The sequence below is a fragment of the Benincasa hispida genome, unplaced genomic scaffold (genome assembly GCF_027475165.1).
Source record: "Benincasa hispida cultivar pf3 unplaced genomic scaffold, pf3_genome.v1.1 HicScf553, whole genome shotgun sequence".
Classification (NCBI taxonomy): domain Eukaryota; kingdom Viridiplantae; phylum Streptophyta; class Magnoliopsida; order Cucurbitales; family Cucurbitaceae; genus Benincasa; species Benincasa hispida.
In genome coordinates, this window is record NW_028326661.1 from 9,748 (window position 1) to 23,230 (window position 13,483).

General features: G+C 29.3%; 1 protein-coding gene and 1 non-coding gene across 3 annotated transcripts; one reads left to right on the forward strand and one right to left on the reverse strand.

Moving 5' to 3' along the window:
• The first annotated feature begins 1,426 nt into the window (after positions 1-1,426).
• On the forward strand, positions 1,427-1,498 carry TRNAV-GAC (transfer RNA valine (anticodon GAC)). The gene has a single exon. It is a non-coding gene; the product is annotated as a tRNA-Val (tRNA).
• A 2,198-nt stretch (positions 1,499-3,696) lies between these two features.
• On the reverse strand, positions 3,697-8,106 carry LOC120086427 (transcription repressor OFP14). Of its 2 annotated transcripts, XM_090310047.1 has the most exons (2): positions 4,830-5,003; positions 3,697-4,797 (listed from the first exon to the last, which is right to left on the reverse strand). In XM_090310047.1, exons 1-2 carry the CDS (start codon positions 4,909-4,911, stop codon positions 3,992-3,994), a joined length of 888 nt encoding a protein of 295 aa, XP_090166173.1. In that variant the 5' UTR covers positions 4,912-5,003; the 3' UTR covers positions 3,697-3,991. The 2 variants fall into 2 exon arrangements, with proteins under 2 accessions (XP_090166173.1, XP_038898997.1); XM_039043069.2 differs by having other exon boundaries at positions 3,697-8,106.
• Between the last annotated feature and the right edge of the window lie 5,377 nt (positions 8,107-13,483).

A 13,483-nucleotide genomic window follows, 5' to 3' on the forward strand; every position in this document is an offset into this window, starting at 1 on the left:
CATATTGACCCTGATTCTGAATCAGTTACATTAGTCTGTGATGCTGAAGATGTGGTGGCTAACAATCAATATAAGGATTTTAAAACAGAAAAAAAAAACGATGAATTCGAGGAGTTGGACTTTGATGGTCATGAACATGAGTTATCATCGGGTACATTCACTAATTTAGATATGAATATAATAGATAGCAATCGGGAACACGACCCAATTGTAGCCCCTGTGGTTGTTGACAATACCCAATTGTAGAAGGGGATGATTTGTCAAGACAAAGAAATGCTACAACATGTGGTCAAGTGTTTTGCTGTTAAATGTCACACACCATATGAGGTCATGGAATCAACATCGATGATTTGGGCAATTCGGTGTAAGAAGTGGGAAGAAGATTGCAAATAGAGACTTTGTGCAATAAAGAAAAAACTCTCATGATGAGATCACTAAGTTTGTTGAGTAGCATATATGTTTTTACTCATAACTTAGTCAAAGTCATGTGCAATTAGATTCTTCAATGATTGTACTAGAGATTTATGATGTTGTAAGAGAAAACCGTCGATTAACATGACACAATTGTAGTCTGGTATGAAAACAAAATTTGGATATCATGTTCCTTACCATAGGGTGTGGGATGGCAAAAGAAAGACGTTGGCTAATGTGTTCGGTGACTGAGACAAATCATACAAATTATTGCCCAGATGGCTGTATATGGTTAAGCATTCTAATCTCGGAACTCGTGTGGAGTGGAGAGTAAAGGGCATACTACTGATAAACGTCGTTTTCTCTCTGTCTTCCTCCGCCATCTTGATCTGGTTATATCAAGAGAAAGCAAGCATCCATAAAGGACTGCATCCCATGTCCAACGGCGTTGTCCACCAGAACATGAAGGATATGTCATCCTTATTTCTGTATTTTGGACATTTGGTCCTTATATATAAGCCTTTAATAGATGTCGTTCAGTTATTCAAATAAACGGTATTCGTTTGTATGGCAAGTATCAACGAAAGTTCCTAGTTGCTGCATCAATTGATTCACATGGACATCTTCTTTCACTTGCATTTTTTGTTGTAGATGAGGAGTCGGCGGACTCATGGTAATGGTTTTTGAAACAACTGAGAGAAATTGTCTACTGGAGAGTACACCATCACGTTACAAGACATAGAAGTGTTGTTTGGGTTACCTGTTGACGGCGAGCCTGTTACCGAAGTAATCCATGATGATTGGCTAAATATTTATCAAATGCTACTCAGTGTGACCCTACCTGCTAATAAAATCAGTGGATCAAGATTAAGTTTAACATGGCTGGGGACATAATTTCAAGGGCTTGATGATGATGCAGATGAGAAAGTTGTCATGAGATATGTGTGGGCATACATACTACAGATGATGAGTGGAAGCCTGTTTTCTGACAAATCAAGTCACTTTGGGCAAGAGAAGGGATATAACTCAGTGGTAGAGTGTCGCCTTGACGTGGCGGAAGTCATCAGTTCGAGCCTGATTATCCCTAAACCCAATGTGAGTTTTTCTATTTTGACTCTGAGGAGTCGGTATCAATTTATGTCTAATTTATCCACATATATTCCTACCATTGTTAGCCAATCTCTATGAAGCGGGACAATATTCTTGGGGTGGAGCATGTTTAGCATGGTTATATAGACAGCTATGTAAAGCAACAAAACTTGATGTTCGTGAAATCACTAGCCTTTGATACTTCTGCAAATGTGGGCTTGGGAACGATTTTCAACAATGGTTCCACAAATTCAACATGTCAATGATCATCAGTTACCTGGTCGAGCCTACGATTCTCGATATTTTATTTTAATTTAACCAATATTTTTTATATGATTGATATAGTTAATTTATAATCTAAAATATTAATTTAGTAATATAGGTGGAGAGACCAATTTTATGTAGCTAGGTCAGCTACACATGTTGTAAGTAAGTATAAATACATGTTTGATTTGCTTTAACCTGATCAGGTAAGTGAATACTGAACCCAATTGAATTTTATTATACATATTTTTTTATGTCGTATCTTTAATATTTTTAATATAATATGGAATGTTTTAGATTATTTAGAAGCCTTACAAAGATATCATGTACACTTTGCCTAATTTCTATACAAATGGTCAAGACATACGACAGGCGATAAGTTCTCTCATATGTTTCCATATTGGTGAGTTGCATCTTCCTGACAGGGTGATCAGACAGTTTGGTTTCCAACCTCATTAGAGTGCAATATTGGACCTCTACTGCATGACATTGACTTGAAAAATGTAGATTGGTCTGAAAAGGTTGCAATTTTGATAGCGCTATGACACTATCGTAGAAGGTTTATTGTAATGGGGTTTCAATTGGCGATTTGATAGAGATGTAACTCAAGATTGCATCAATTGGTATAATAACATTATGAGATGCTACATTACTTGTTCGAAAACAGATGTGGGTCATTTTACTACATAATTAAATATTTTCTAATTATTTTTAATTTAAATTTATTTTAAATATTTTCTAATTGTTTTATAATTTACAGAGATCAAACAAAAGTAGCCTTTGTGATGTTGTAGATGATTCAAGCCAGGTCCTTACTATATGTAGTAATAATGAGAGCTACATGGAGGAGAAACATTATATGTACGATATATCTATTGCATCTCCACCAGTTCCTAGGCATAGGGGACGTGCTCGGGTAGAAGAAGGTGAGTTTGATGAGGTTGACCAAAATGTGGAAAAATTGTCTCCTATAACACAGTCGTAGAGTCAGATTGGTTATGCTAGTCTTCGATTTATATTATGATTCAGAGACCGGTCCATCATCTTCATACATGCATAGACATGGACACGATCGTCGAAAGCATAACGAATATTTCTACTATAAAGCACCTGCAGAGGTACTAGAGCCACCAAATGATTAAGAGGAACCAAAGGATCAAGAGGAACCAGAGCAACCTAGAGTTCAAAGTCAACGATGACAAACAACTTGAAATCAACGACGTTCGCCTTGTGAGACATATTGATTTTTATTAATATTATTATTATTAAATGAATGAAAAACACTAAATTATTACATTGATATGGACATTTTAATTTACACTTTATCATTTTCATTTATGAACAATAATTGTAATATGGAAGAAAAAAGGATTAAGAATTTGTTATTTCTACGATGTCTCTTAAAGTTAGAATAATTAAGAATGAAACATTAGTAAATTTTTCTTATGATTGAGAAATACAAGGACAAAATTTTCTTATTATTAAGAAATATAATGGTAAATTTGTACATAATATGTTGTTTAGGGAAAAATAAAAAGGAAGAGTATTAAAAAAAAAGTTAGATCGAGTGTTCAACATTTATTTAAAAAGGAAAAAAATTTAAAACATCTTGGCTAAGTGTTGGTTGAGTATTGAACATTGGTTGAGTATTGAACACTCGACCATTGTCGGGGAAAAAAACAAAATATCTTCATTGATTGTTGAACATTCGATCAATTAAAATATATTATTTTACGCAAGTCAAATCTACCGTATTTTTTAAATTATTTTCAAAAATACAATATTTCACTGATTATTTTGAAAAGTTACAACGTTTCTTAGATTTTTTTTCCTTTGGGAGAGACTTTTAGAGGGAGAAAAAGGAGGGAAACGGAAAACTCAAAACTGTCCTGTTAGAGAGAGAAACCCATTCTTTTACTTTGAGATAGGATAGAGAGTCTAATTTCTCCGTTTATTATTATTATTATTTCGGGAATGAAATTTTACTTTCATGTTAACAGTTAATTCAACACAATCAAACCCAAAAAACACAGAGTTTGAATTTACTCCAGAGAATGTAGAAAATTAGAATACATTTTAATTACTATCTCCTTTTGAATCAGAGAATTTGTTCTTCTAAAAGCTTCAGAACTCTTTGATTTCAGTTTCACCATCACTTCTCTGTGTATTCAAATTCAAATTTCATTCTTATTTTTCTTTATGAAATCTTTGATTTCACTTCCAAATTTCATATCATTCTCCTCACCATTCTCACGCTTCGCACTGTTCGCGGCTTCGCCGGCGCCTCCTCCGCCTTCTGCCGCAAAATCACTATCAAATCAACGAAAGCATTCAGTATATATTTGTACGACTTTTTATCGTTCAGATTTAAGAAGCAGAACAGAAGTTCTTCCATAAAATCCCAATCGACTTTCTCATGATGTTTCAAATGAGCATCCATCATCTCTTCCATCGATCGACGAAATTCCTCAGACGGATTCGGCGACTTCCTCAAAATCGCGATGCAATCTCTCGGAAGTTTCAGATTCTTCCCCTGATCTTCACAGATCAAAGACGAAGAACTCGATCCTGCATTTTCCGACGATTCTGTTTGAGAATCATCCGGAAGATCAGATCCAGATAAGCCAGGGGAGAAGAAGAATCGGTGAGATCCGCCGTAAGAATCAACCGGCGATTCAGGTGAAACCACTCCTCTGTGGTTCTTGCAGTCTCGTCCTCCTCCTCCACCTCCTACTTTTCTCTCGCTGAAATCTTCATCCTCTTTCAGGTACAACGACCGGAAGTTCTCGAAGAGGAATCGATCGATATCGGCGAGCGTAGCGGCAGTATCGTCGTTGTTTCCGACGCCATCGACTTGCTTCCGATCGATAGCGAACGATAGGGTTTTTGGATGTTTACAACCAGACAGAATCCAACTTTTTGAAGACGAAAAAGTTTGGGGATTAGGAAATTGAAGCTGAGGCGTTGGTTTTTTTATCTTTGAGAGGTAATCCTGAAGCGATTTTTGCAATTTTTTGGGCATTTTTTTTCTTTAATTTTTCTCTTTCTTCTTTTCTTGCTTTTATGGTTTTGCTTGAAAGAGTTTCTGTGATAAAACTGATTCTTATAAAGAAATAACAAACCGATGCAAAACAAAGAAAGTAACATAAAAATATTAATGGCTTAAAAAATACGTTTTTTTTTTTTTTTTTAAATGAATATTGAATTAAAGGGATGGAACTCAACGGTAGTGGTTTTTTTTGGGAGTTGGTTGACTTTGATTTCCAATATTGAAGTTTTTTAAATTATTATTATTTCTTTTTTCTTTTTTCTTTTTTTCTTTTTTACCTTTTAACATTGAACTTAGTCATTGCTAGAAGAATTAAGGTCCAAAGTCTAGTAGAATGTAATTATGGTCTTCATGACTAAGTTTGTGGGTAGTTTGGTTTGGATAAATACCTAACAAGATTATTTATATTTTAAATGATTAAAATCAGAGATTGTTTTCAAATAAAAAAATACTTAAGTACATCCTAGGTAGTACTTATCTTTATGCATCACACTCTCATCACTCATATTTTTAAAAAAATCATTAAAATATTTTTTTAAAAAAAGTTGTCACATGTCAAATTATGATTAGATAACTTGGTTTGTTGTACAAAGATAGATTCTACTCAATATGCACCCAAGTATTTTTCTTTCAAATATATCAAAGTGAGACAACTTATTTACAACTATAGTAAAATGTAAATATCTATCAATGATGGAAATTGATAGACACTAATAGATGATAGTAGTCTATCACTATTTATCACTGTCTGTCTATTAGTGACATTTAATATTTAAAAATATTTTTAATAGATTTAAAACAATTTATTCAAAATTTGTGGGAGAAATTCCTAAAAAATTAAAAATGGTGGGAGCAATTGAATTCACGTTGAATTTAAGAAAATGAGTAATTATTTGTCATTGTATGGTTAAGTTTTACTAATCTATTTGGTATGTGTTGGTTTTTTGTATATAAACAAATTTGTAGCCTTCAATTCATTCCGTTGATTCCAAATTAAAAATAACATGAGAGGTCAATGAAGGAAGAGAATTATTTTTTTGAGTGACTAAAGTTTAAACAAATAACAATAAACTGATATAGACTTCAAACATTGATTTCATTTTCTATTTCTATTTTATTTGTTCTCGAATTCGATTTTTTTTTAATTTCTTTGAGGGAAGTTCTAAAATAAGATTAAGGCCCTTGTGTTAACCAATTTAATTCATGTTAATGTTAGAAGATTGAATATGTTGAGTATAGAAAGTTAGGAACTTAGGAATGTTAAATTGCAGGGTATTAAATAAGCATGGAAGTAATTAGGATTTGGCTACCAAATAATTGCACAATAAAATTTTCCTTCTAATATAAATGGAACTGTAATTAATTTTTAATTCCCATTTTTAGTAAGCTGTTGAGAAGCAGAATGAATTGAGGCATGCATCTAGCCATAACCTACACTACTTTAATTTACTTACTAGAAAAAGAATATTCAAAGTTTTCTTTTTATACGTGTCACTATGATTTTTCTAATCTAAAATAAGTATAATTCAACAAACATACGAATATATTAATAAAATTTGTAGTTCGAATCTCTATATTTTTATTATTTTCTTTTAGGTTATTTTTATTTTTATGGAGTTGATTAGTGGCAATTTTTTGTTGATTTAAATATCTATTTAAAACAATCGAAGTTTATGAGAATTGAGAAAGATTACCTGTTTACCTTTTTAATCTAATTTGATTGAGTTAATAAATAAAATGAAAAAAAATCAATTTATACCCCTAAATTTTGAGGTTTACATCAATTTAAACCCTAATCATTATATCAATTTAAACCTTGAACGGTAGGAGTTATGTCAATTTAAACACCAAACTAATATTTGTATTAATTTAGACTTTGAACTTTTATAAGTGTATCAATTTAAATCTTGAATTTTCATAATTGTATCAATTTAAACCTTCCATTATGTTTTATTTGGATACATTTATGAAAATCGGGTGTTTAAATTGATATATTTATGAAAGTTCAAGGTTTAAATTGATATATTTATGAAAATTCATAATCTAAATTGATACAAATATTAGTTTGGGTTTTAAATTGATACAATTTTCAAAGTTTATGGTTCAAATGGATACAATTTTAGTTTAGAGTTTAAATTGATCAATTTAGAAGTATAATTGATATTTGTCTTAAAATGAAATTATAATATTTCATTAGGATGAATCATCGATTATCCAATTATTATTGTATTTATAGGTCTTTTTAAATATAAAAAATATTTAAAAATATTTACATTTCATTTTTGAAGTCTTTTGCTATAAAGCGTAAATATTTTTTAAATTCTTCTATTTATAAGAATTTTTCTTGTATTTATTTTATTAATTGATATTTGTTCTAAAATGAAATTATGATATTTCATTAGGGTGAAACATCCATTATCCAATTATGATTGTATTTTATTGATTTCTTCTTTTTTGTGTGTGTGTGTGTTTTCTTTTGGAGTATTATGTCGTTATTAAAAATTTTAAGAGAAGTAACTAAACAAGTTAGTCAAAGTGAACAATTAGGATTTATTCCACTTCCATTAATTTTTAGACATAGTAGAATAAATAAAAAGAATCTATGTTTTTATCTATAAATGAATGGTTTATTTGGAATATATTTTCAAATATTGAATTTAATAAATAAGCCATTTTGAAAGAAATGAGAGTGTTTGACAACCCCTCAAAATAATTTTTCAAGTGTATTTTAATCGATTTTTATCAAAAGTGTTTAAATAAAAATGATTTTTTTGAAAAACACTTTCATTTAAGTCGATCTAAACGAGTCCGAAGTAAACTACAATGATAAAAGTAGGATTTTTCTTTTTCCTATAGCATATGAGGCGAGCAACATAAACTTTTTTTAACTGAATAAGTAGACAACAAATATACGACGATCCAATCATAAACTAAAAAGTGCATTAATCTTCATGAAAAGTTGACATTAAAATCGAATAACTCGTGACTAGTGACATAATCCTTTTTGTTTTTAATAATGGCAAGAAAAACTTTTAAAAAATAGCTTTTTTCAACTTTAAAATAAATTAATTTAGAGGTATATGGTAAAATGCACTCATTATCCTAAATAAAATATTAGACGTAGGTTTAATATTTCTTAATAGCAGTTTAAGCATTATGCACAAAATATTTGAATAGAGCTCACATTAAAATCTTTTTTTTTATAATCAACTCTCAATATATTTTGATATTTAAATGAATCAATAAACTAGCTTTTAAAAATAAATGTTAGTTACAACTTATCATAAAAATAGAAAAAAGCATGTAACACGTAAGACACACAAAAATTAAATTTATGTAAATATAGGAAGAGGAAAGTCTTTTCTTATCTCACTTTTAAAAAATATATATATAATAAAGAGATCAAACTAACTTAAAATGGTGATTAGAAGTTGGTCAAGTGACCTTTGCTCTTCACTAACAGCCTATTTAAACTTAAACGAGAGTTCTATTGTTCAAATTTTCTTCTGAGAAAAAAGAGACTTTTTTTTTAATTGAATTATAAATGTGTACACTATTTAGTTTGACATTTGGTTATATTAATATGTAATGGATTGTATGGCTATTTTAATAAATCTGTGAAATAAATATTCATGAGAATTTTAGTGATGCCTGTTGTGTGTTGTGCTCAATGAGTAGACTTTTGTTGGGTTGGTAGACTTTATTTATTTATTTTTATCTTTTTAAAAGAAAAAATTTGTTACCACCACCAGTAGAAATTTGAGTCCATTGGTATTGGGCTCCCAACAATGAGCAATATTTTCAACCTATCAATCAAATCAAATCACGCCTACATGGTGGAATCCAATTCAGATTCTGACTTGTTTTTATATATATATATATATATATTTTTTAATTTTTGATAAAAATGTGACTTTAGATAATAAATTTTAGAGTAATTTTGAACTTTTATATTACTAAAAGAAAAATATATATATCAGGATGGCTGAGTGGTCTAAAGTGCTGAGCTCAAGTTTTGGTTATAGTGAGAGAGCGTGGGTTCAAATCCCACTTCTAACAAATCTATAATTTTTATTTAGGTAAGTTTCATATTTAAAATATAATCTCTTAGTTTTAGACTTTTTAGATTAGACCTAAAAATATAAATTCCTATTTTTGAATTTTTAAAATATAAAGTTCCATTTTTAAAAAATAATTTAACCTTTTTTTTTTTTGAAAAAATATCTCCTTAATGTTTTAAATGGATCATTTTAATCTCTAAAAATGATTGTTTTTAAATAAATAAAAAAAAGAATCAAAAAATTTACAAAATATAGCAAAATTTTAGAATTATCAATTATAGATGTTGATAGACACTATTAGACTTCTATCTGTGTCTATCAATATCTATTATTGATAGTTCTAAGATTTTGTCATATTTTGTAAATATTTTTAACAGTTTTACCATTTGAAATAATTTATCCCCTAAAAATATAACCTCTTCTTTCTCCCTCTTCCGAGTCCTACCATTTCCATCCTCTATTTCTCTCTCCTTTTTCAATTTGAATTCTTTCTTTCAAGCAACAATCCCTCAAACACAGATGGTATGGTTTTTAAGATACTTGAGCTTCTATTAGGTGAACTATGCAAAAGCATTTTTCAGATGGGATGCAACTTGAAAACAATGACATTTGCGTTCAAGTTTATCAATTGGTTCCATAGCCTTATATCTCTACACAATCCCAACCTGTCGTACGAGATGAAATTCTATAAACCCTTGTGTCAAAATTATTTACTTTTTCCACATCATCTTATCAATTCAATATTTAGTCCATTAAATTTAATAGTTTTATTAGTAGATGGAACTTTTAAATCTATTCTTGAAAACTTAGCACTAAAATAGTCAATTTGAAACATTAAAGACCAAATATACATATTCTCGAAAACTTAACCACTAAAAAGCTATTTTCTCCTTTTTTTTTTTTTTTTTGTTGGAGTTTAAATTTTTTTGAAAATGGAAATAAAGATTTTCTTAAATCAAATTTCCAATCATTTGGAAAAAATAAATAAATAAAAATAAATATTTATAACGAATTAATATAAATATTTGTTTTTTTTTTAATACAAAAGTTAATGGGTGTGTTTTGGTTTTAATTTAGATATAAACGAGACAAAGAAAGAAAACAACTTGAAAATAAATATTTATAACAATTTTGATATAGATATTTTTTTTTTCTAAAAATAATCTTTTTATTATGAATATTATAATAATAAATAGATGCACAATTATTTATGCTTGGTGTCCAGGTAAGTTCACCTCCTTCTTGTCACCTTATAAATAGTGGCATTTGGTAGATCTTAAAATCACACATAAATTGGTGAGAATTCTGCTTCAAAATTCCACTAATTTTTATATTATCTAATTTTATGTTTTTAGTTATTTTATTTATTTATTATTATTATATAAAAATATTATTATATTATATTTTCTCTATATCCGTGTTCTCGTTGTACTCCTCAAATCCACAACACGTTATCAGCACGAGCTCTTATCATTTTTCTCGCTAAAGGTGAGTCCTAAAGGTATGTCGGATTTTTCCTCTTCGTTATAATTAAAATTTAATGTTATTTTACATATTTAATATCTATTAAATTTCTAACATAAGTATAATATTTTATGATAGTGCTGTCATGTCAAATATCACAAAATTAAAATTTGATGCTCTTAATATTAACGACAATAATTATTTTTCATGGGTACTTGATGCCGAAATCCACGTGGATGCTATGAATCTTGGGGAGACTATTAAAGAAGAAAATACGATATCCAATCAGGACAAAGCAAAAGCTATTATTTTCCTTCATCATCATCTCCATGAGGGATTGAAAATAGAGTATCTTACAATAAAAGATCCTTGTATCCTGTGAAAAAATTTAAAAGAGAGGTATGATCGTAAAAAAAACAGTTATTCTTCCTAAAGCTCGTTATGAGTGCATGCACTTGAGGTTACAAGATTCCAAACCAGTAAGTGATTACAACTCCGCATTATTTAAAATCAGTTTGAAATTTTTATTATGCGGAGAGAAATTTATTGATGCTGATATGCTGAGACATTTCTGTACATTTCATGTCTCGAATATGCTCCTGCAGCAGCATTATCGAGAGAAAGGTTTTAAATAGTATTTTAAATTAATTTCATGTTTTCTCGTGGTCGAACAAAATAACGAGTTATTGATGAAAAATCATGAAACTTGACCAATCGGAATGACACCATTCCCTAAAGTGAATTCTGTGATTTTTAATAATAATCGCGGTCGAGGTGGTAACCGTGGCAAGGGAATAAATTATTATTATTTTCGTGAAGATCGTTTTAATCATTCAAATTTCAAAAGAATCACATAAAATGATGATCACAAAGGAAAAGTTTCACAAGATAAGAGTAAAAAAGTGTTGAAAATAAATTCTTGCGATGCAGAATGACTGGGTATTGGTCTCCTACCTGTCGTATGTCAAAACACTTAGTTGACCTCTATCAAACCTCCCTGAAGGAAAAAGAGAAAAATGTAGAAGTAAATTTTGCGTACCGGGATAATGACATATTTGACCCATCCCATATGATAAATTTGGATGTGGTGGACTTCTTTTGAAGAGAAGATTGGCGCAATTGATGGAACATCAAGTGTTTCTTTTGAATTTGAGAATATCTAGACTTAATGTTATCTATCTTCATTTTTTTAGTAACTTTTGTATATTCTAAGTATTTTTTTTCTTATTGTAATTATTTTTTTTTTAATGAAGAAATGTGGATCATTTTCATACATTGGGTGTTTAAAAAATGAGTAATGAAGATCTATGTCTGGCAGACAATGCAAACGCAATACTTACAAATAAAAAATATTTTTCCAAATTGACAATGCTGAAAGCAAAAGTAAATATAATATCAGGTTCTGCAAACTTGATCGAAGGTTTTGGAAAAGCAAATATTATTTTGCCTAAAAGAACAAAATTTACAATTAATAATACATTGTTCTCTAGTCAATCAAAGAGAAATCTTCTAAGTTTATACGTTGCAATGGTTTTCATATTGAGACTAATAGTAAAAATAATGTGAAATATCTATATATCATATCTACAGTCTCAAATGAAAAACGTATATTAGAAGAGTTGTCTGCTTTATTTTCTAGATTATATTATACTCATATACGAGTAATTGAAACATATGCAATAATGAACCTAAAGTTCATGAATCTAGACATATTTTCAATTTGGCATGACCGTTTGGGTAATCCAAGATCTATAATGATTAGGAGAATTATTGAGAATCCAAATGGATACTTATTAAAGAACTAAAAGATTCTTTAATCTAATAAATTATCGTGTGATACTTGCTCACAAGAAAAATTGATAATTAGATCATCACTAGCTAAAGTGGGGACTGAATCACCTACATTTTTAGAATGAATTCATGGTGATGTATGTGGACACATTAATCCACCAAGTAAACAATTTAGATATTTTATGGTATTAATAAATGCTTTCATCATATTGTCACACGTGTGCTTATTATCAAGTCGAAATATTGCATTTGCAAGATTACTTGCTCAAATAATTAAGTTAAGAGCACAATTTTTCGATTGTACAATTAGGACCATTCATCTTGATAATACTGGTGAATTTACATCTCAAACTTTTGATAATTATTGTATATCAATTGGGATAAGTATTGAACATCCTATCATGTAGCTCATGTTCATACACAAAATGATTTATCAAAAGTACTCGTCATTATAATTAGCTTATGGTCATAAGCTAAATATTTCCCATTTGAGAATTTTTTGATGTGCAATATATGTTCCAATTGCTCCACCACAATGCCCTAAGATGAATCCTCAAAAGAGGTTAGGAATATGGGTTGGATATTATTCCCCATCAATTATTAAAAAGAAATTTTCCAACATTTGGTGATTTAAGAATATTATTAAAATCATTGAAAACTCGAGTATTTTTTAATAGTATAAAAGTTTGGGTGTATTTTATATAATCCATACTATATATAAAATAATGTGCTATGTTGGAAGAATCTTTCATCTCCTGTTTTTTATTTATTTAATTTTATCATTTCGTTTTGTCTTTAAGTTTTTTTTTTTTTTTTTTTTTTTTTTCAATTTTAGACCTTTTTGACAAACTCAAAACAAACAAAAAAAAGATATATATTCTTTTAAGTATTAGTACTTTAATTTGAACTCAACCACACTATTCCTTAGAAATTATACGAACCATATCACATAATAAATTTTCCCCATCAAATATTAAAAAGAAAATTTCCAAATTTTCCAACTTGAGCCCTTGACGGGTGATATATTTACTGCACGATTTGCTGATTGTCATTTTAATGAGACAAATTTTCCAATATTAGGGGAAAAATTAAAAAGTTGGAAAAAGAAGTTACATGAAATGCATTGTTATTGTCTCATTTAGATCCCCGTACAGATTAATGTGAACTTGAAGTTCAAAAAATAATTCATTTGAAAATATAGCAAATCAATTACCAGATGCATTTATAGATGTAAAAAAAGTAACTAAGTCACATATACCAGTTGCAAATGTTCCATAAAAAATTGATATTCCAACATAACAAGTTATCACTAGAACATGCCAGAAGTGTGGTAGACAGTGAGTTCCAAAGATAA

Bases quoted from the DNA above. Each gene is read 5' to 3' on its own strand.
- LOC120086427 (XM_090310047.1), bottom strand. From the start codon at position 4,911: ATGTTACTTTCTTTGTTTTGCATCGGTTTGTTATTTCTTTATAAGAAT. The intron at 4,798-4,829 runs ATAAAAGCAAGA...AAGAGAAAAATT, and splicing joins AAACTCTTTCAAGCAAAACC to AAAGAAAAAAAATGCCCAAA.